At 48.4% G+C, this 20,199-nt stretch overlaps 1 protein-coding gene across 2 annotated transcripts in view; it reads right to left on the bottom strand.

Moving 5' to 3' along the window:
- PPARGC1B (PPARG coactivator 1 beta) overlaps window positions 1-19,078 on the bottom strand; it is a 102,550-nt gene extending 83,472 nt beyond the window's left edge. For both annotated transcript variants that reach the window (XM_063086783.1, XM_063086784.1), the window contains exon 1: window positions 19,001-19,078. In XM_063086783.1, the coding sequence (XP_062942853.1) occupies window positions 19,001-19,078 (78 nt within the window). The remainder of the gene's footprint in view (window positions 1-19,000) is intronic.
- Between the last annotated feature and the right edge of the window lie 1,121 nt (window positions 19,079-20,199).

Raw genomic sequence — 20,199 nt, 5'->3', positions numbered from 1 at the left:
GCAGATCCTGTCTTCCAGGCTGAAGCGAGGCCAGGCCGCCTGCACGGGCACCCACCGTGTGCACTTGGACCTGCCCGTCAGTCCCACGGTCACCTAATCCACCCAGCTGAAAAATCCAGCAGCTGGAGAGAGCCAGAGGGAGTTGGGTGGCTCTGGTGTTGAATTGCCTATTGGCCACATGGTATGGTAAGTGTGGTCGCTCTTTTTCCACTTGATGTGAGCTTTCTTTAAATAATTACAGACCTCATAGTTGAGCTGGCAGCAGCTCTGTAAGCAGCTCTGTGTGAAAGACACCAGGGGCTGCTGGGGCTCAGGAAGGGCCATCCTGAGCCTCATAGAGCAGCCATAGCCAAGTCTGCAGACCCCTGGGGTATCTGCAAATTCACTGACACCTTCCCTTCTCTATTAAAATATTTTTTAACTAAAACAGAGAGGAGAGCTAAAAGGCAGTTCATTTTATTGATTTTAAAAATGATTAAAGATGGATAAAATATTGCTGTGGAAAAAGAAACAAATCATTTTGGATATAATCTGTCAATATAAGATTTTGAATGACTCGCTCCTTTAAAAAAAAAAAATCTGGCCCGAAGTTCCCGATTTTCACCCAATCTTTCCACCCCCATGAATGACTTATCCAATGTTCCATGATTCACTGGGGAGGTTGGAAATCGGGAATTCTCTTGCCTGGAGTTCCTCCTCCGCCTTCTCCTCCTTCCAAACCCACTCATTTAAGGCACATGATACCATGACAAATTTCTTCCAACTTGCAGTTCAAAGAGAAGTCAGCACCTGTCACCAAGAAAGGGGAGACAACCTGGGGAATTAAGAACCTGCAACTGACTTTGCTCAATGGATGGAGGGAAAGTACACCACTCATCTGAGATGTGACTGTTCCCTAGCTCCATCTGTCTCCAGGAACTAAATCTCTTTAACCATTACCTGGTGGTTCTGCTCTAAGCAGAATGTACCAAAGCAAAACAGCTCCCACAATTCATAACCCCAGGCTTGTGACACTTTAATAAAATAGCTCCAGTATAGAAAGCTAGTGAGTCACAGGATGGCAGAGGTGGGAGAGAGAAGCAAACTCAGGCCCAGAGAGGGGGCAAGACTGGTCCAAGGTCACACAGCAAAGAGTGACCAGCCCAGGCCTCCCTCCAGACTCCCAGATACAATACTCTCACCATGACACTCTCATCTCCAGTGCAGCTGCAAAATTCTCTAAACAGGATTTTCTCTTCCCTGACTCTAAATGGAAGAGAATCAATGGAAGTTTTCCATTTCCATTTCACTTTTCTGGGGGAGTTTTTATGGTTGCAACTGTTGCAAAATCACACAATGGAAGGATGTTGCAACTCTAAAAAGACTGGGGATCTTTTGCTCCAAGGAGAATTCAAGATAAGATGGGGAACTCCGTTTAGACAAGGCACAGACATGAATGGCTGAGGGGGCCCCTTTCAAAAACCATCTCTTCTCAACCAAGTGGACTTGAAGGAACACAAGTCCCACATTCCTGTTGAGTTCCTGCTACAATGACTTTATTGGGCGAGTCACTTCAACATCCCTGGGCCTCAGGTTCTTCACCTGTAAAACAGGAATGGAAATCCTCACGAGGATGTGAATTAAGGATGTGAAAATGCTATGTAAATTTTGCAGTGATAAGCTAATAGATATCACAGTAGTAGGAGGAGGAGTGATAATTAATTATTGTTATTATGGCCATAATTATCATCATCATCATTCAGTTAACTCTGTAAAGCAACTAACCTCCCTCTCTGTTGGGTATGTGGTGGTTCTATGGGGTCTGCTCTACTGGGTGAAGCACTTCAGTCAGGACTACAGATGGGAAGCTGTGCCCAGCCTGTGTCAATCCTGTGCAAGTCCCTTTATGCCTCCTACTCCACACCTAGGGCCTGGGGATGAGCTGTACAGTCCACAGGAGGATACCACTCATTCCATCCTGCTGTGAGGCCTGGGAAAACCTAGTCACTCTCAAAGTCACCCTCCTTCTGAAAGCTTCCCAAGACCTCTCCACTTCAACAGAACAGTCTTCAGCTAGTTCCTTGGGCTGGAAATCTTGGTGTTCCTCCTCGTGATTCTTCCAGACACCTGGTTCATCCTGTCTGTTCTTCTGCCTCATGGGGAGTCCCCCAGTCAGCTCACTGCTCCACTCCTGCCTCCCAGCCAGTCACTCACTGCTCATTCACCAGCCACGCGATGTACTGGGTGTTTCCCCAGGAGGACCCTCCCAATCGTGTTAGCCTGCTCCTGCTCAACCTTCAATATCCTTTCTGCTACAAAAGCTGTCTGGACACTCTCTCTACACTGGCCACCCTCTATGGCCATCTGCAGATCTGTTCTTTCAGGGCAGGGGGCAGGGCCTGCTCAAATCTGCAACCCCAGCTTCCTGCACAGAGGGAGTGATTGCTGCATGGATAGGAGAAGGAAGAGGTATCAAATCATGATCCATAATTGTGTCACTCATGAGGTCTACCGCTTTCCTCCACCAAGCTGTTATCAAACCATCCAGTCACTGGTAATTGTCATTATTATTCACAAAAACAACACCCAAACACTACATTAAGCTCTTCGGATACTGTATTTTCTCATCTTTTCAACTACCCATTAAGATATATATTATTACCCCATTTCACAGGTGAGGAAACTGAGGCCCAGGTAGAATAAGTCACATGCCCTAAGTAAGTCAGCTGCTAGATGACAGATCCTGTACTCAGACCCTGACTCAGAGCTCTGTTTTAACCACTGTTCTAATTTGCCTCCAGCTGACCCTCAAAACCCAGACCCCAGGCTGTGTTTATCACCGAACTAGCTGAAGCTCCTTCTCCTCTGGCTGCCTCACAACTGGACCATTGTAACTTTACTGACAGGTCATCTGAGCTAAGGAGGGCTTTCTTTTCATTCTGGGTGGATTCTAACCCCCCTCCTCCCTCTCCTGCTTGTCTCCTGACCTCATTCTCCCATCCTGTTCTCCCCACAACTCGATCCACCAATCTGGGCCTACTCTGGCTCTAAGGAGATGGGCCTCTGGAAAAGCAGCCTCCACTCAAGACAGCACCACTGTCCTTTGGGTTCACCTGCTATAGTCCTGGCCCACGGACCACCACTTCCTCCAAGGGATAGGGCTGCAGGCTCTCAGGGAGATTGCCACATTCCTGCTAGAGGCTGGACCAGAAAGTGCAAGCCAGGCAGCCACTCCTGCAGCCAGTAGGACAAAGAGCAAGTGCTGGAGAAGGCTGGAGGCCCAGGACGCTGCTGAGCAGGTACCCAGGTGTCCACACCCACAGGACAGGGAGGAGCTATTGCCCAACCCCAAGGAGAAAGTGGTGTAAGGTCAATGGGGCACTGGGTCTTGGTGCGGGGACCTGGCCATACCTGCCTTCTGGGCCCCTAGGGCCCTCTCTCTGCATAGCTTGCTCAGCAAAGGAGCCATATTCCCTCAGCCCTACCACCACCCACCCTCTGGCCCTTAGTCCCACCATGGGAAGAATGGGCTGATAATATTTATCTTCTGGGGTTGTTGGGGGGATTAAGTGAGCTCAGTGAAGTGGCCAGTACAGCTTAAGGACTTGGTCATTTATTCATTCAAGAAACATGCAGTGGTGCAGAAGAATAAAGTGGGACCCATAACTAACACCACATAGACAAATTAACCCAAAATGGATCAGAGATCTAAATGTAAGACCTAAAACTATAAAACTCTTTGAAGAAAACATAGGGTGCAAAAGCTTCATGAAAATGAATTTGACAATAATTTCTTAAGACACCAAAGGCACAGGCACAAAAGATAAAATAGACAAATTGGACCTCATGAAAATTTAAAAATTTTGTGCATCATAAGACACTGTCAACGGAATAAAAAGGCAACCCATAGAATGGGAGAAAATATTTGCAAGTCATATATCTGATAAGAAATTATTATCCAAAATATATAGAAAACTAAAACTCAACAACGAGAAAATAAACTGATTCAAAAATCGGCAAAGGACTTGCATAAGCATTTCCCCAAAGAAGATACACAAATGTCTAATTAGCACACAAAAAGATGCTCAATGTCGCTAATCATTAGGGAAATGCAAATCAAAACAGTAATGTGATATCACATGTGACAGTGGGATGGCTACTATCAAAATACCAGAAAATAGGGCTGGCTAGTTAGCTTAGCTGGTTAGCGCGTAGCCTTATAACACCTAGGTCACGGTTCGGATCCCCCTACTGGCCAGCCACCAATAAAAAAGAAAAAAGAAAACCCAAAAAATAGCAAGTGCTGGTGAGGAACTGAAGAAACTGGAATCCTTGTGCACTGTTGGTAAGATTGTAGGATGGTGCAGCTGCTGTGTAAAACAATAAAGCAGTTCCTCAAAAAATTAAAAATAGAAATAGGATCCAGTAGTTCCATTTCTGGGTATACACACAAAAGAATAGAAAGCAGTTTCAATGAGATATTTGCACTCCTGTCTTCATTGTTATTCACAATAGCTAAAATGAAGAAGCAACCCAACTGTCCGTCAGCAAATGACTAGATAAACAAAATATGGTATATACATACAATGGAATATTATCATGCATTAAAAAAGAAAGAAATTCTGGGCTGGCTGATTAGCTCACTTAGAGCATGGTGTTATAACACCAAGGTCAAGGGCTTAGATCCTCATACTGGCCAGCTGCCAAAAAAAAAAAAGGAAAGAAATTCTGACAAATGCTACCACATGGATGAACCTTGAGGACATCATGCTAAATGAAATAAGTCAGTCACTCACACACAAAAACAAATACTGTATGATTCTACTAATAGGAAGTACTAGATTAGTCAAAATCATAAAGACAGGACTGGCTGGTTAACTCAATTGGTTAGAGCTCAGTGCTATAACACCAAGGTCAAGGGTTCATATTCCTATACCAGCCAGCCAAACCAACCACACACACACACACACACACACACACACACACACACACACACACACACACACACACACACACACACACACACACACACACACACACACACACACACACACACACACACACACACACACACACACACACACACACACACACACACACACACACACACACACACACACACACACACACACACACACACACACACACACACACACACACACACACACACACACACCCCCGGAGACAGAAAGTAAAAATGTGGTTGCCAGGGGCAGGGTGAGCAAGGAATGTGGAGTTACTGTTTAATGGGTACAGAGTTTCAGTTTTACAAGATGAAACGAGTTCTGGAGACGGATGGTGATGTTTGTACAACATGACCTTTTTAATGAATTGTACACTTAAAATGATTAAAATGGTAAATTTTATGTTATGTGAATTTTACCACAATAAAAACATTTAAAAAGAAAAGAAAAAGAAACATGCAGTGAGTGCCAAGCAGGCACTGAGCCCTAGTCTGGGTCTTAGGGATACAGTGGGAACTAGACAGGGACCATCCAGCCCTCGTGGGGCCTCTGTTCCCAGAGGGCTGGCAGGCAACCGATGAGGTACAAAAGCATACACAAGAGAGTATCCAGGAGTGGGACATGCCTGAAAGAAAAGAGAATTGACAGGGCACAGCAGGAAGGTCAGGGAAAGCTTTTGGAGGAGACGGCACCTGAGAGGATCTCAAGGAAGAGAGGAAGCAGCAAACCATGGCCATGCCTGCGAAGAGCACTCCGGGCAGAGGGAACAGCCAAGGGCAAAGGACTCACACTACACTAGGTCAAAGACTACTCTATTATCCCTCGAGCCACAACCTGCCCACTCTGGAGAAGCAACACAGAGCTCGGAGGGCAGAACTGGGCAGCTGAAGCGGACTCTGGTCCCACTGCTATCCCTAAACTGCTGTATGGCCTGGGACCCAGGCCAGCACCCTCTGATCTTTAAGAGTCCTGATAAATCAAATGACCACTGGCCTGGGGGTCTGTAGATGGTTTTCATTCTCTCAGGCTCCCTCCATTCCCCTCTCTTCCAACCCACCCACCTGTCAAAGTAATCCAGATCCCCCCACTTCCTACGGCTTGTCCCATACGTGGATGTGCGGCTGAGGACCGAGGACAGGTACAGGAATGAAGACAAATATTTGAAAACAGATTAGCTCGGGGTGCTATCAAGTCACTCTCTGGGCCTCCATTTCCCTGTTTGTATAACATGAATACTCCTCTCCTCTTGCCCACAGACAGAGGATTGATGTGAAAATCGAATGGAAATGTCAGTAAGGAAACCACCTGCTTTATACAGGCATTATAAAGCAGCTTTCTATCTGTTTCCTGGTCACTCATATACTAAATGCTACCCTGTGCTTCAAACTAAGGCAAGAAAGACAGAGAAGGGAGGGAATCCACAGAGTTAATTCCAGACACTCTACAAACAGTATCTGATGTTTTAGGACCAAAGCAGGGGTGTCATCAGAGGAAGCTTTTTAAAAACATAGAAGCTGAAGGGTCTACTCTCAAAGATTTTTATTCAATAGGTCTAGGACAGCCCCAGATGTGTAATTAAGATTTTTTTTAACACACAGTTGATGCTGGTGTGTACTCATGGTTAAGAACATCTGATTAGGTTTACCAAGCCCAGAAGGTAAGTCCTATTATTATTCCCACTGGGAACAGGCTAACTAGATCACAGAGCCACTATCTAACTCCTTAGATCACACAGCTAAAAAATCAGAAAGCTAAGATGTGAACCAGACAACTTGACTCTAAAACCCAAGCTCTCATTTATCAGTAAGCCACACCGTTTCTTGAGGCCAACGTGTTTGCCTAACACACTCTTTCTACCACACACTCTTCCTACTAACCCATGCAGCCTTGGAAATGTGAAAGACAATACCGCATTTCCAGAGACTGCATTAACTTTCAAAGGAACTTTTATGGCTAGATTTACTTCTCATTCAGACTAACGCCTCATTCATCTGACATCATCCAGGGATAATGTGTGCTTACAATAAGCAAAGTTTATAAATAATTCTGAACACCAAAACTTTTCCCTGCTTTTGAAAGACTTCCTATATTAGATGGTAATACCAAAATGCAGTTCACAATTCCTCAAACAGAGAACACTGAACAGAATATAGCTTTCCTCAGGGTTGATACACTGTATGACCAATTAGCTTTGCACTTTCATACAGCAATACATCCAGGAACAAGAGAGATGTGTAGGACCCCTGGCCCTTTCATTAAATGGCCCCAAGTGGCCTTCAGTGCTACAGTCCATGTGTCCACCTTTGGTAAAACCTCACTCTTCACCCCATGCCTAACAGACACACACTAACAGAACTGATTTGCAGCTTCTAATGTCATTAGGCCTGGACATGACTGCCAAACTGTAAGAACTGTGTGCAAACTAAGAGCAAATTGGTCCTAAGTAGGAAGGGTGAGGGGTGGAATACATGAAGGGATTCCGAGTGAAGAAAGACCAATCCAGCAGTTAATCCTCTTGGGCTACACACTGTGGTCACTGATTCCCCAGGTCCTCTCTTGCGCCCTCCTTCCCTGAATCCCTCTTCCTCCTCAGTGGAGGCCAACCTGTCCAGTCCCTCTGGAATAAGCATTTGGGCGATAAGCATGAGGCCCAGGCTAAGGTGCTAGTTTCAATCTCCCTGGAAGATATGGGGACATTTGACCAGATCCCTACTTGCAGGTATCATGGCTCCTGAAGCTCTGAGCCCTTCCCTAGTTGGGTCAGAGCAATGCTTTGTAACAGACTGGATTGTAACACTGTTTTAACATTCCACTAAGACCCAACCCACTGCAGGTGTCTTCTGATCCCTTTGATTCCTTTGTGTGCAAGGCCTGTCTTGGTGGCAAGGGCAGTGGGCTCCTCATGGGGGCTGGTATAATACCTCCATACTCGCTCACCCACACACCCTAGAGCACAGCTCCAAGCACAGAGAAGGGACCTCTGGGGCCAGGCAAATGTTAGTTGAATTTTCTGAAAGATCAAACAGCACTGCTCATTCATTCAGTCATTCAACAAATATTTATTATATTTATATGATATTTATTATTATTTATTATATTTATTATATTTATATGATGTGCCAGGAACTGTTAAGGCACTAGGGGATCTGAGGGTGAACCAGCTTGATGAGGTCCCTCTCCTTAGGGAGCTCAGATACTAATTGGGTCCAGAAGAGAGAACACTAAAGAATAAACACATAAACAAAGGTTATAACAGGCTGAGGCTACAGTTTGGCATTTAACCAGGCTCCAAGGAAGGCTGGGGATGGAAACAGACCTGGCACAAGGAGGGCCCTGAATAAATGGATGTCCTTCCACATACCGAATCTTCTTCTATACCCCCATCTGAGCTCAGGAGCACCATTCTGAGCCCCTTGCACTCTGTGCCATCTCTCCCATACCAAAGATGCCTCCTGTCACCCCATTCTAGTCCTTTCTATGTGTTCAGACAGATTAGCCATACTGCAGTGGTTAGCACCACATGCTTTGAAGCCAGGGAGACCTAGGTTCAAAACCCAGTCCAGCTACTTCCTAGGCAGGTGATTTGGGAAATGTCACTGAACTTCTCTAAGTCTCAGTTTTCTCATGTGTCACAGTACCAACCTCACGGGGTAGTTGAGGGTTAAACAAGATAATGCACTTAAAGGTCCCAGCTTAGTACCTGGCACATACCCAGTGGTTGGTAAGTGTTAGCTATTTTGAATGGTTACTGATATTGATAATAATAATTCATAATGAAACCTTTTGCTAAGTCCTCACTGCCTGACAAATCCAAACTCCTCACCAGAACATTCAAAGGTCTCCTCATTAGCCAGTTTCCACCATCTGTTTTGTTTTGAGGTGTCTAGAGGACAGGAATAAACTCATTGGGGTGACAGGGCGTGCCTGTAACAGACTATGGGATCACAGAGCAAAAAGGGGCACTTCTGAGAGGGGAGAATTAAAGGAGGTGGCACTTGGGCTGGGCCTTGAAGGAAGCAGTTGGAGACGGGGGTGGGGAGCGTAGGGGAAGACTGCAGAACAGCACCAGTGCCACCCACTCTGGGGTCGGCCTCAGTCTACCCAATTATAAAATGGAGATAACAGCAGAGACTGCTTCATGCGGTTCCTCTGAGATTAAATGTGATTCTACATGTGAAAAATTTAGCACAGGGCCTGGCAGAGTAATTTCTTGAAAGGGTTAGCAGTTGCTAACTGTTATCATCATCACTGTCATGTTGAAAGATGTGGTCGAGGATGAGATGGGGAACACCTAACACCAGTGTTCACGTTAAGAATATTACGCTGTTCTGCTCCTGCAGCAGTGGGTACAATGCGGCACACACAGTATTCAGATGGATGGTGGGATGGATGGGAATTTGAGGCCTTGAATGCCTTACCCAGGAGTCTGCTTCTGCAGGTTGGGCAGGGTGGGCCTGCAGATGTTTTGAGCAGAGTCTGTGGTGGCCTGGGATCACTAGTGCATGAAGACTGGGTGCCAAGGAGCCAGGGCAGGGTCCTCCCTGGTGTTCTGGGTACCACATTTCCCCACGAGGAACCAGAGACCAGAAATAAAGGCACAAGCAGCCACGTTGCTAAGGCTGTTTGCCATGGCAACATCAGGGAGCGACTCGTGGGCCGGCTGCTGCAACTGCTCAGGGCCTGGTTTCTAACATCTCCTTGCTCTCCCTCTGCTAAATGACTGTGTTCTGCCAGGCAATCACAAGGAAAAAATACGGCTGCTGAGCTGTCGGGGAGTATCCATCTCAGCCAAGCAGGGCTCGCCCGGCTGAGTTCCCAGACAGTGGGTCTCAGACAGTTGAGTCCCTGCTATGCAGAGCCTGCCCTATCAAAGCAGACAGCCGCCAAAGGTCCTGTCCTACCTCTGCTGAGTGACCTGAAGGCATCCCCTGATCTGCTCCCAGTCTGTTTCTTCACTTCAAGGTAAAGGGCATTAAGCAAGATGGTCCCTAAGGCACTCCCAACTCCCTGAGAACTCATGTTGGCATTTGTGTGTTTCATATTCTACATCATTGTCATCATCATAGTGACTACCATTTATTGAGCGTTTACTATATGTCAGGCAATGCCGTAAGCCTTGTGTATCTTCTGCAGTTCTCTTAAGTTATCCTAAAAAGAAAATACTATTATTATCCCTAATTTTGTATATGAAGCAACTAGGGTCAGAGAAGATTAAGATACTTGCTCAATGTTGCACAGCTAGTACAGCCTTGATTTAAACCTTGGGCAGTTAAACTCCAAAGTCCAGAACTCTTAACCACTACCTGATATTTCTTCTTTCTTCAAGTGGCAGGTAAGTGGATTTGGTTTCCTAAAAGTCAATATTGCAACACTTGCTAAGGCTGGATGGGATCCCTCTTCAGTTCCCTAGAAGTATGAGGCGACAAAAAAGTACTCTGAAAGAGGAACCTAGGGCCTAGACAAGATCAAGGACCTAGAGCTCGAGGGAAGAGAAATAGCAGGATCTGCATTATATTTGTCTTTTCCCTATTAACAAGGGCTACTACCAATCAAGCATTTCTAAACACTTTACAGGCACTGCCTCAACTAGTCTTCACTAAAACCCTTTAGAGTATGTGCTACTATCAGCCCCATTTACTAGATGAAAAAACTAAGGCACAAAGACATCCTGTGCCAAGGCCACAGGCTTGCCCCAAGCAAAGCCCAATCCTAGGTTTCAAAGCCCTCTCAGCCATCTAAACAAACAATTAGGGCAATCGGTTGTTTTCTTACCTAAAACACCAGGCAATTACAGGCCTCTGGGGATAATTAATCAATGACTTTGCCCTCCCATTTTTAAAAGTCTCTTTGGTCTACTCTAGACCTGGATGGCAACTCAGTCTCTGTCCTAAGGAAAGAGCAGGGCAGCGCGGGGAACCCAGAAGTCTCGCTGCCACCATGAGCCTGCAAACCCTGTGTCCAGCTGAGCTGTGTGACCTCAGGCCAGCCCCTCCTCTCTGAGGTCTGTGAACCCAGGCTGCTGACCTCTTGGCCCTGTCTCCCTCACCTGAGCAACCAACGAGAGAACCTATGGTCAATTGCAAGGGTTGAGAGTGGGACTTCGGGAATTTAGGAACAGTGAAAGCAGGAAGAAAATGTAGTCTATCCAGGGGAGGTGGTGGACCTTACCCCAGGGTCTCACAGCTACCCCAAGCCTGGCAACTCTGGGCATAGTGTCTCTCGAAGGAGTACACACCCTGTACCTCCCTGAGAGCCAAGACCTGCCTCCCCAAGTCCTGACACGCAAAAAGAACTGGTCAGGGAGTCAAGGGCCTGGCCACCCCAGCACCTGACTGTCCCCTCTTCTGAGAAAGGCAAGGTGGATCTGATGCTTTCCCAGGCAACCCCCCCCTCCCGACGCCCACCCCAAGCCTGGCAGGAGAGGGAGCTCCTCATAGTCCATGGCCCAAATCCCAGGTCAGCTGCGAGACTATGAGCAACTGACCTAACCTCTCTGCACCTTGATTTCATCACTTACAAAAGGGGGAAAACATAACCAACATCACAGAGTTACTGGGAGAAACCCATGTGATAGCACCCAAAGATCTCTTCACAGATACACACAGAAATATTCATGGATGAAATGAAGTGTTGTACAGGTAGATGAAACCAGAGTGGCCACAAGTCCATCATGGTGGGAGCTGGGTGATGGGGGGATGGGGATTCACTATACTCCTTTTGCTACTGTCTACTTCTGTATAGGCTTGACATTTTCCATAGTAAAATCTTTAAAATGTAAAGTTATTTTCAGAGAACCTGACACCTAAACATATAAGACATTCTCTTGCTCTAAAACTCATGTACTTGATGGGCACCATGATAAAAATAATTATTTTTTGTCCTGCTAGAGCTTTCCATCCAGTAGTGGGGATAAAAGCACACCAGATACCAAAGGGTAGTAAGTGGCACACTCCACGTGGGTGGTAGAGACAGAACAGTTTGCTTAAAAGGCTTTCCATAGAGGACAGGCTTTCAAGTGGGGGCTTGAAGTTCAGGTAGGCTATGAATACATTAATATGACAGGGATGGTGGTGGGGAGAGGACATTCCAGCTCATTCTACAAGCACTTATTCATCCATCCCTTCTCAGGAACACATGGACTGAAGACAAAATGAGGAGCAGTGTCTTTCCTGAAGAAGCTCATAGTCTAGCACATTCATTCACTCAATGAGGATTTATTGAATGTCTCCTGTATTCCAGGAACCTGTCTATTCACTATGGGGAAAAAAACGATGAATAAAACAGACAAAATCCTTGCTCTCATGGAGCTTAACACTGTGGAGTCATATACTAAATAACACTTAAGTGATGTATATGAGAAGAGATGTTATCTATTATTTGGTGCTTACTATATGCCAGGCATGTATTAGGTGCTTTAAATCCATGTAGTCATTTGATTTGCATTGACTCTTCACAGCAATCTTATACAGAAGACAGTTTATCATATCTTCACACATGAGGAAATGGAAGCTCTGGGAGGGTGTGTGACCTACCAAGGTCTCACAGCCAGCAAAGTGCAGAACAAAGACTCAAACCCAGTTAGGATGATTCCAAAGATGAGTGCTCTACTGGCCCTGCACACTGCCACACGTGGGATGGAGCAGCTGTGCCTGGAGACAGAGGAGACAGAAAAGACCAGCATGAGCCTAAATCTCCAAGAGGAAAACTCACGGCATATTCTGCGGTGGGGCGGGATCACCAAGGGAAAACAGACAACTCAGGACAAAGTCAGGGCCTAACTCTTCAGCTTCAAGTACTTGAAGGCCCTTGAACATCAGGTTAAAGTTTAGCCTTTAATTTAAAAGTACTGGGAAGCTGAGCTATCAAGCCATGAATTGACATGGAGGAACTCTAAACACATACTACTAACTGAAAGAAGTCAACATGAAAAGGCTCCATATTGTATGACTCCAACTGTATGACATTCTGGAAAAGGCAAAACTATAGAGTTAGGAAAAAGATCGGTGGTTGCCAGGAGTTGGGGGAGGGAGAGATAATAGGTGGAGCACAGAGGATTTTTAGGGCTGTGGAGATACTCCATATGATACTATGATGGATATATGTCACTATATATTAGTCCAAACCCATAAAATGTACAACACCAAGAGTGAACCCTAATGTAAACTATGGACTCTCTAGGATAATGATGTATCAGTGTAGGTTCATCAATTGTAACAAATCTAATAATTTGGTGGAGGATACCGACAATGGGGGAGGCTATGCATGAGTGGGGAGGTATATAGGAAATTTCTGTACCTTCGTCTCAATTTTGCTATGAACTTTAAACTGCTTTTTTTAAAAAACAGTCTTTAAGAAGAAAGTACTAAGGAGCCATGGGAGATGTGTGAGCAAGGGAGTGACATTAGACATGCACTGTAAGAGGACTGATCTGCTGTCAGGACCAAGGACAAATGGGAGAAGGCAAAGTCTGGTGTGACAAAGATCTGTTTCATAGTAATTGCAGGAACCCAGCTGCAAATGAACAAGGACCTAGGCCAGAAGGGGAGAGGAACAAAAGGTCCATCTAATCCAGTAGGTTCTGCATCAACTGAATGTACATGGGATGGATAGGAGACACTACCTTGGAGAACAGACAGGTACGGACCCCGGTCATCCTCTTCCAAATGACTTTATTTGGGTTCTCTTCACCCTCACATAATAAGAATTATGCTTCTCTTTTTTATGTAAAAAACGTTGCACGCATGGAAGTTAGCTTTATACTTCATCTTGTCCTTCTAAAATGCTTCAGAGAGAGAATTCCAAGTTGTAAGAGCAGCAGATTGATACTCACTCTAAATAAATTAAATGATTTCATTTCCAACTGTGAGAGTTAGGACCTATTATCCCAATTTCACAGACTGAGAAAGTGAGGCCTAGAGAAGCAGAGGGACTTCACAGCCTTGTCTTCTCTCCATACAATGTGCCTTCATTTGTTCAGATGCTGGAAAAACAGTGATGAACAAAACCAGAGAGTAGTCCCTGTCTTCAAGGAGCTTGGAGTCAAGCAGTCTGGGAACGCTGCCCACATCTCCTGGCTCTTCTGTTTACTCAAAGGTAGTGTAAGTAGGATAGTCTTCAGCAAGTCAGTGAGTTTTCTGAAAGTGTAAAATTCTAAAACTGTAAAATAGCACCTACACTTTGTAGAATCTTTGTGAGAATGAAATGTAACTGTGCAAACAGAAGGCTCGGCAGAGTACATGGGATCTAGAGGATGCTCAGTAAATGTCATTGATGATGGCAATGATAAAGAACACAGCTGTTAACACTGCAATGCTCTTGCTATGACTTCACTTCCAAGCCCAAGCCCCCATTTGCAAGGCTGCTTCTGACTCCAGCCAGTATTCTTTCTATTATTCCAGAGACAGAAGGAAAAGAATGACTCACATTGTGGCATAGTGGAGCTTCTAGTAGGCCTGAACCAGCTGGGGAGACAAGGGCCCCAAGGTGAAGGTGAAATATGAGCCCCAGGGCCCAGCTGCTGGGCCACTGTGTTTCCTGTGTTTCACAGGCACTCCAATCATTAGCACCAGCCAGGGAGCCCCTGTGAAAGTGGAACCAGGCTTCTGATGAACCAGTCTGGGCTCAGGTGAAGAAGTTAATCCCCCTGGTCTCAGACAGGTGAAGGGTGGGCAAATGCACCCAAGGAAAGGCTACACTTCAACCTGCTCCTACACACGGCTAGAAGGTTGACTTGGAAAAGATGTTGGCCCTGGCTTCGAGGGCTGTGGAGGCAGTGATATTGCAGACAAAAGAAGTGAACTCTAGGACTTCAAGCCATTTTCCCACTTCTCCATGTGGTAGGGCCCCTTCTGCATGCTCAGTTCCAGCTTTAGAAAAGTGAGGGGACAGAATACCAATTGTAAAATGGGCCATGTTCACAAACACGGCATTTCATAGAACCAAACCATAAATGGCCCATGATCATATGGAGAAAAAGTTTAGCATCAGAAGCAATCAAAGAAAAGCACATTAAAACAATAAGAATGACAAAATTTATTGATGAACAGACTGGTAAAAATGAAAACCAGTGAAAATATCAAAAGTTATACGGGTATGGGGAACCAGGTGTTCCTACACAATGTGGTCAATGTCTAAATTAGTACAATTTTTTCTAGAAGGCAATCCAGAAATGGGTTCACCAAATACCTGCACAGTTCCTTTGATGAAGTAATTTCATTTCTAGGAATTTAAAGGAAGAAGAGAAGACATATGCACAGAGATATTCATTTCAGCATTGCTTACAATAGCAAAAAAAAAAAAAAAGTAAACTTAAATGAGTAACGATAAAAGATTGACTGAATACATTTTGGTTCAACCCTCAATGAAATATTACATAACCATTAAGATATTAAGTAGAATATTTATTGATGTGGAAAGATATTCACAGCGTATGGTTTGGAGAAGAAAAAAGCAAGTTACAAAACAATGTGATTCCAAGTTACAAATTAGTATATACAGAATGACCAATCTTTTGTAAAATAGATGTGATTTATATAAATAGGAAAGAAAAATCTGGAAATATATATGAAAATTAACAGTGGTCATCACTGGGTAACATAAAATATTTCTAATTTTTCTTTTTATGCTTGGCAGTATTTTCTAACAATTCTATAATTATACATTGTTAAATGATAAGAGGTTGGACCAGATGACTTATAAAGTGCCAGCCAATTCTGACATTTTGGGCATCTATGATTGATGCCCCAAGGGACTTCAAACAACCCATATTTAGTGTGGGCTTATTGTGTGGCCTTTGGAGCCTAAGTCTTTGCCCACAGCTGTAGCCCTCTGCATTCCTCTCTCTCCATATTCACTGCCCAGCTGTCTCCCCTGCCAGCCTGGGAGCTTCTGTCTATAATCCATATGCCTAGCCAAGAGCTGGGCAAAGGAACACAGTTCAGCATGCTGACAAGGTGCGATGTAGGCACAAAGAGATAAAAGGCACAACTCTAGCTCTAGAATCTTACAGGACACAGGACTCACACTTAATGTGCTTGGTTGTATAACAGACTAAGAAAACCAGAGGAGAGAAAGCAGGGCAAGCTGGGCCAGGAAGGCCTCCTAGAGGAGAAGGCCATGCAGGAAGGGTGGGCAAGGGCACTCCAGGCAAGGGGCACAGCCTGAGCAAAGGTGAAGCCAACCCATAGTCCTTTGGGATACACTCCTCAAAACTTTCCAAGAAACTTTCACAATCCTTGTTCTGCTAAATTTCTGAACTTTGGCCTGGATGGGTAAAAGTTAAGTCTCCTAAACAGAAGTCCTCCCTTTAATCTAACCCTGGATTAGCCACCAAAGACAACAAAAGTCTTCTGGAGAAAGACAATGAATTACCATGTTATCCACTTTCCCCAACCCTCCCAAAGGGAGAAGGAGGAGGGGAGGGTCAGGGTGGGGTGAGGGAGGAAAGGGAGTTGCATGAACAACCAGACATCTTGCATGCAAAAAGTGCTCACCCCCACCACCAGCCACTGGATTTTCTTGTCACCACCAGTCCCATTTGACAGATGGAGGAAAAGAGGCTCGGAGAGTTAAAATGGCTTGCTCCGGGATCACCCAGCCAGAGAGTGGGGAAGGTGACTCCACTCAGGCCTTCTGACTCCAAGTCCAGTGCTATTTCGAGGTAACACACAGGACCTGGAGTCAGGAGCCCTGGGTGGCTCTGTCACCCGCTGGCTGCGTGGTCCTGGACAAGCCGCTCACCCCTCGCAGCCTCTTCCTCCAACTGTAAAATAAGGAGGCGCGCGGTGGCCCGCCCAGGTCCTCTTCCGGCTGGCCTCCTGAGCCTTCTAGGGGCGGCTGCAAAGCTCGTCCTATCAATTACATTTCCCAAGTTGGGCCGGCAAAAATCACCAGCAGATCTTCGGTCTGTCACGTGGTTAAATAAAAAAAGCAAATGTCCCAGATTAACTTTCACTGCACTGCTTCTGCTGACACCTGATTACCCAATCTTCTAGTTTCCTTGGGTTAAATATCCCTGCCGGGTAGGCACGTTGGGCGGCTAAAAGGGCAAATAATTAATAACTGGTGAGCCAAATACTGACGACGGAGTTAAAATCCAGGGTCAGGTCCAGAGCGGACAATTCTTGTCATGGTCCCTGAACGAGTCCCCAGCTATTTCAAGCCTCTCTCACCAGCGTCTTAGTCGAGAGGTTTGGAGAAGCCCTCGGGCAAGAACAAGACCTGGGGACAATATCTTCCCGGGGCAACTCTGCCCCCCACCCCGCACCCAGCCCCACCAGCTCCAGGGGTGCTGAGGCTAGGACCCGCCTTCGGCGCAGACACGGGCGCGGGGCGTGTGACGGAGCCGGCGACGGCGGCGGGAGCTCCACCGCAGTTTCGTCAGAGGTAAAGGTACGCGCCCGGCGCGCGCGGCGTGTGCACACATACACATACACACACACACACACACACACACACCCGCGCGCGCAGCCTGCTCATCACACACTCCCCCCGACCTCGAGAAGCGCAATCACACGACGCCAGCCCATTCGGCCTCTGGCGCGAACCCACCCGAGTGCGCCCGCCACCGACCACGGCCCCGCGGCTCCCCGACGCAGCGGCGTCTGCAGGGAGCTAGGGCCGGCCTTCCCCCGCGCGTGGAGGGCTGCCTCTCGGCGACACCCCGCCACGCTGCGCCGTCCCAGCCGCCAGCCCGAAGTCGCCACCCGGAGTCCGCCCGGAGCTGAATGTCTCCGTTGCTGCGTCCCCTCCAAGTCGCGTCTCGCCGCAAGGAGTCAGCTTGCAAGCCTCTCCCCGCCCACCCAGTCCCATGACAGCTGCTGCCGCCCAAAGACTGGCAGATTATAACAAGAAGCAAAGTTTCCCTCTCTCTCCTCCCACCTCCCACCCCACCCCTCTGCCTTCCCCCTCCCTTCCCATGTTATGCAAAACGGGCCGGCACCGGCCCTCCCACTCCAGGTACCAAACCAGCCCCCGCAAGCCGCGCTCGGTTCCACCCGGCGGCCCCACTCTGCGCCCCGGCGTGTGCCAGCATCCTGGGTCTCCTCCAAGGTTCCACCGCAGCCCCAGCCTTTCGGGGACCCGCAACCAAGCGCCCGGAGTAAAAGCCCTAACTCCGGAGCCAAACTTTATGCTTGCAACAGGCATGGGGTGGGGGAAATGAGGGAAGGGGTGGGGGGCACGCAAGCCCTGTGCAGACATTTTCGGTGGCTGCTCGTCCCAGCAGCACCCCCCTCCAAGCCACCAGTTTCCTCGGCCCCCCAGCATACCAGAGCACCCTCTCCTGTCACGCGCCTGTCGCCGGTGGGGCTCCCAGACACAGCCAAAGCCCGGGACGCCGCCTTGTCTTCCCTTCCTCCTGCATCGTGGAGCGCGCACCGGGGCCGCGCGCCGCAGGGGGACCCAGGCACCCCCAGACAGTCCTTCCGCCCCCATCCTGCCTTGCTTTTCCCCCGGGGGGCTCCACCGGATAGCGAAACCAGGAAGGCGCTGTCTCCGCCCGTAGTCCACGTGCCCCGCAGACCCCCATGCCCTCAAACGGTAACTGGCAGGAAACTGCGAGCTGCGGAGGCTGGTGGGGAGCTGCGGGGGGCCAGCAGCAGCATTTAGGGGGCCAGAGGCTGGAGGACTGGGGGACTCCAGGAACCGGAGCAGGCGCCCGTGCCGGGGCCACATGTCCACGTGAAAGTACGGCAGCAAGTGCTGGGCGCTGAGGGCGCGCCTCCAGCACCCAGCGCCAAACTGAGGGTACCCCCACACCTTGGCGCAGCTCCACCTCCCCAAGGAAGCGCGGTACCCCCCCAGCTCTGCCTGCGGGGGTGCGGACTCCAAGCAGCCAAGGCTAGACCCTCTCCAGCGGCCGGAGCGCCCCGGGGACCTCCAGCTCCCTGTCCCCGTAACGGAGTGCATCGCAGGGTGCGTGGTAGGGGGGCTCCGCAGCCTGCAGCCCCCGATCCCCCCAGTGCGCCCACTACTGCCTCCCGGCCTCCGCAGCTGCGGCTGCAGCCCCCGCAGCTCAGCACTCCCGGCCCCGGGCCCGCGGCCTCAGGCGGCCGTACCTGCGTGTCGGCGAGATAGTTGAGGAAGAAGGAGGAGAGCTCTTCGTCCAGCAGCGCGCCGCAGTCGTTCCCCGCCATCTTCCAGCCGCGGCTGCAGCGTGCGGCGGAGTCAGCGCCGAGCCGGCCCTGGGGGAGGGAGCGAGCGAGCGAGCGAGCGAGCGAGCGAGGGAGGAGGGAAGAGGGAGGAGGGCGGAGGGAGCGAGACCCGCGGGAGGCGGAGGGCGGAGCTCGGGCTCAGGGCTGCCGCAAGGCCACAGGCTGAGGGGGCGGGGCCGCGCGGGCCCGCGCGAGCAGGGGGTCGCACCCCCACTTTTCTGCGCAGCGTCTAGCGCCGAGATCCGCTCTCGCAGCCCCCAGCCAGGAGGAAAGAGCCCGCAGCCGGGTGGCTGTGGCCCAGCCAGCAGCACGATGCCTGCGCAGCAATGCGGGCAGCCCCCCGCTCCTGCCAGAGCAAATCACGTTGCGTTAGCGCTGGGCGGGCCCTGAGAGACAACCTGCTTCTGCAGAGCTGGGGAAACTGAGGCTCGGGGAGTCGTAGGGCCTCGTTTGAAGCCACAGTGCACTTCAATGAGGAAGAGATAGCGCAGGTCTGACTCCCCCGGAGGCCTGAGTTTCTCTAGCCAGACTGCAAGGCTAGAGAAGGAGGGATAAATACCACAGGTTAAAGGCAGAGAAATCAGGGAAGGCTCCTCAGAGGAGCTGGCATTTTTATCTGTTCCTTGAAGGTTGCGTTTACCCATATTCTGTTAAACCCAATCATCTCTCTCTCCTATCACCCGCCAGCACCCTCCCCACACAACTTCAGTGACTTCTCTTACCATGGCCCACAATGTCTTTAAGTGGCTGGAGTCCTGCCAGCCTCCCTAGGCCCACCAGTGTTCTCCCACTTTCTCAGATAACACTCTCACAACGGACCTCTCCATCCAGCAGCCATTTACCTAGTAACCACATCATCAGGGCAGCCTTCCCCACCACCCCTCAGACTACCGAGCCATTCCCTCTCCTCCCACTGCAGACCTTTTCTTTTAAAACTGCTAGTAGTTGCCATTTTACATTTGTTTCAATGCAGATTTAATCTTTGTGTCTCTCCTTACTTGACTGTAAGATCCATGAAAGCAGGACATAAATCGGCTTTGCATTGGCTATATCTCCAGTTCCTGGCACAGTAGGTGCTGAATAAATAATGTGTTAACTGAAAA

This window comes from Cynocephalus volans, chromosome 2 (genome assembly GCF_027409185.1).
Source record: "Cynocephalus volans isolate mCynVol1 chromosome 2, mCynVol1.pri, whole genome shotgun sequence".
Taxonomy (NCBI): domain Eukaryota; kingdom Metazoa; phylum Chordata; class Mammalia; order Dermoptera; family Cynocephalidae; genus Cynocephalus; species Cynocephalus volans.
The sequence above is the reverse complement of the archived record's forward strand: the minus strand, read 5'-3'. Positions and strand labels throughout refer to the sequence as shown.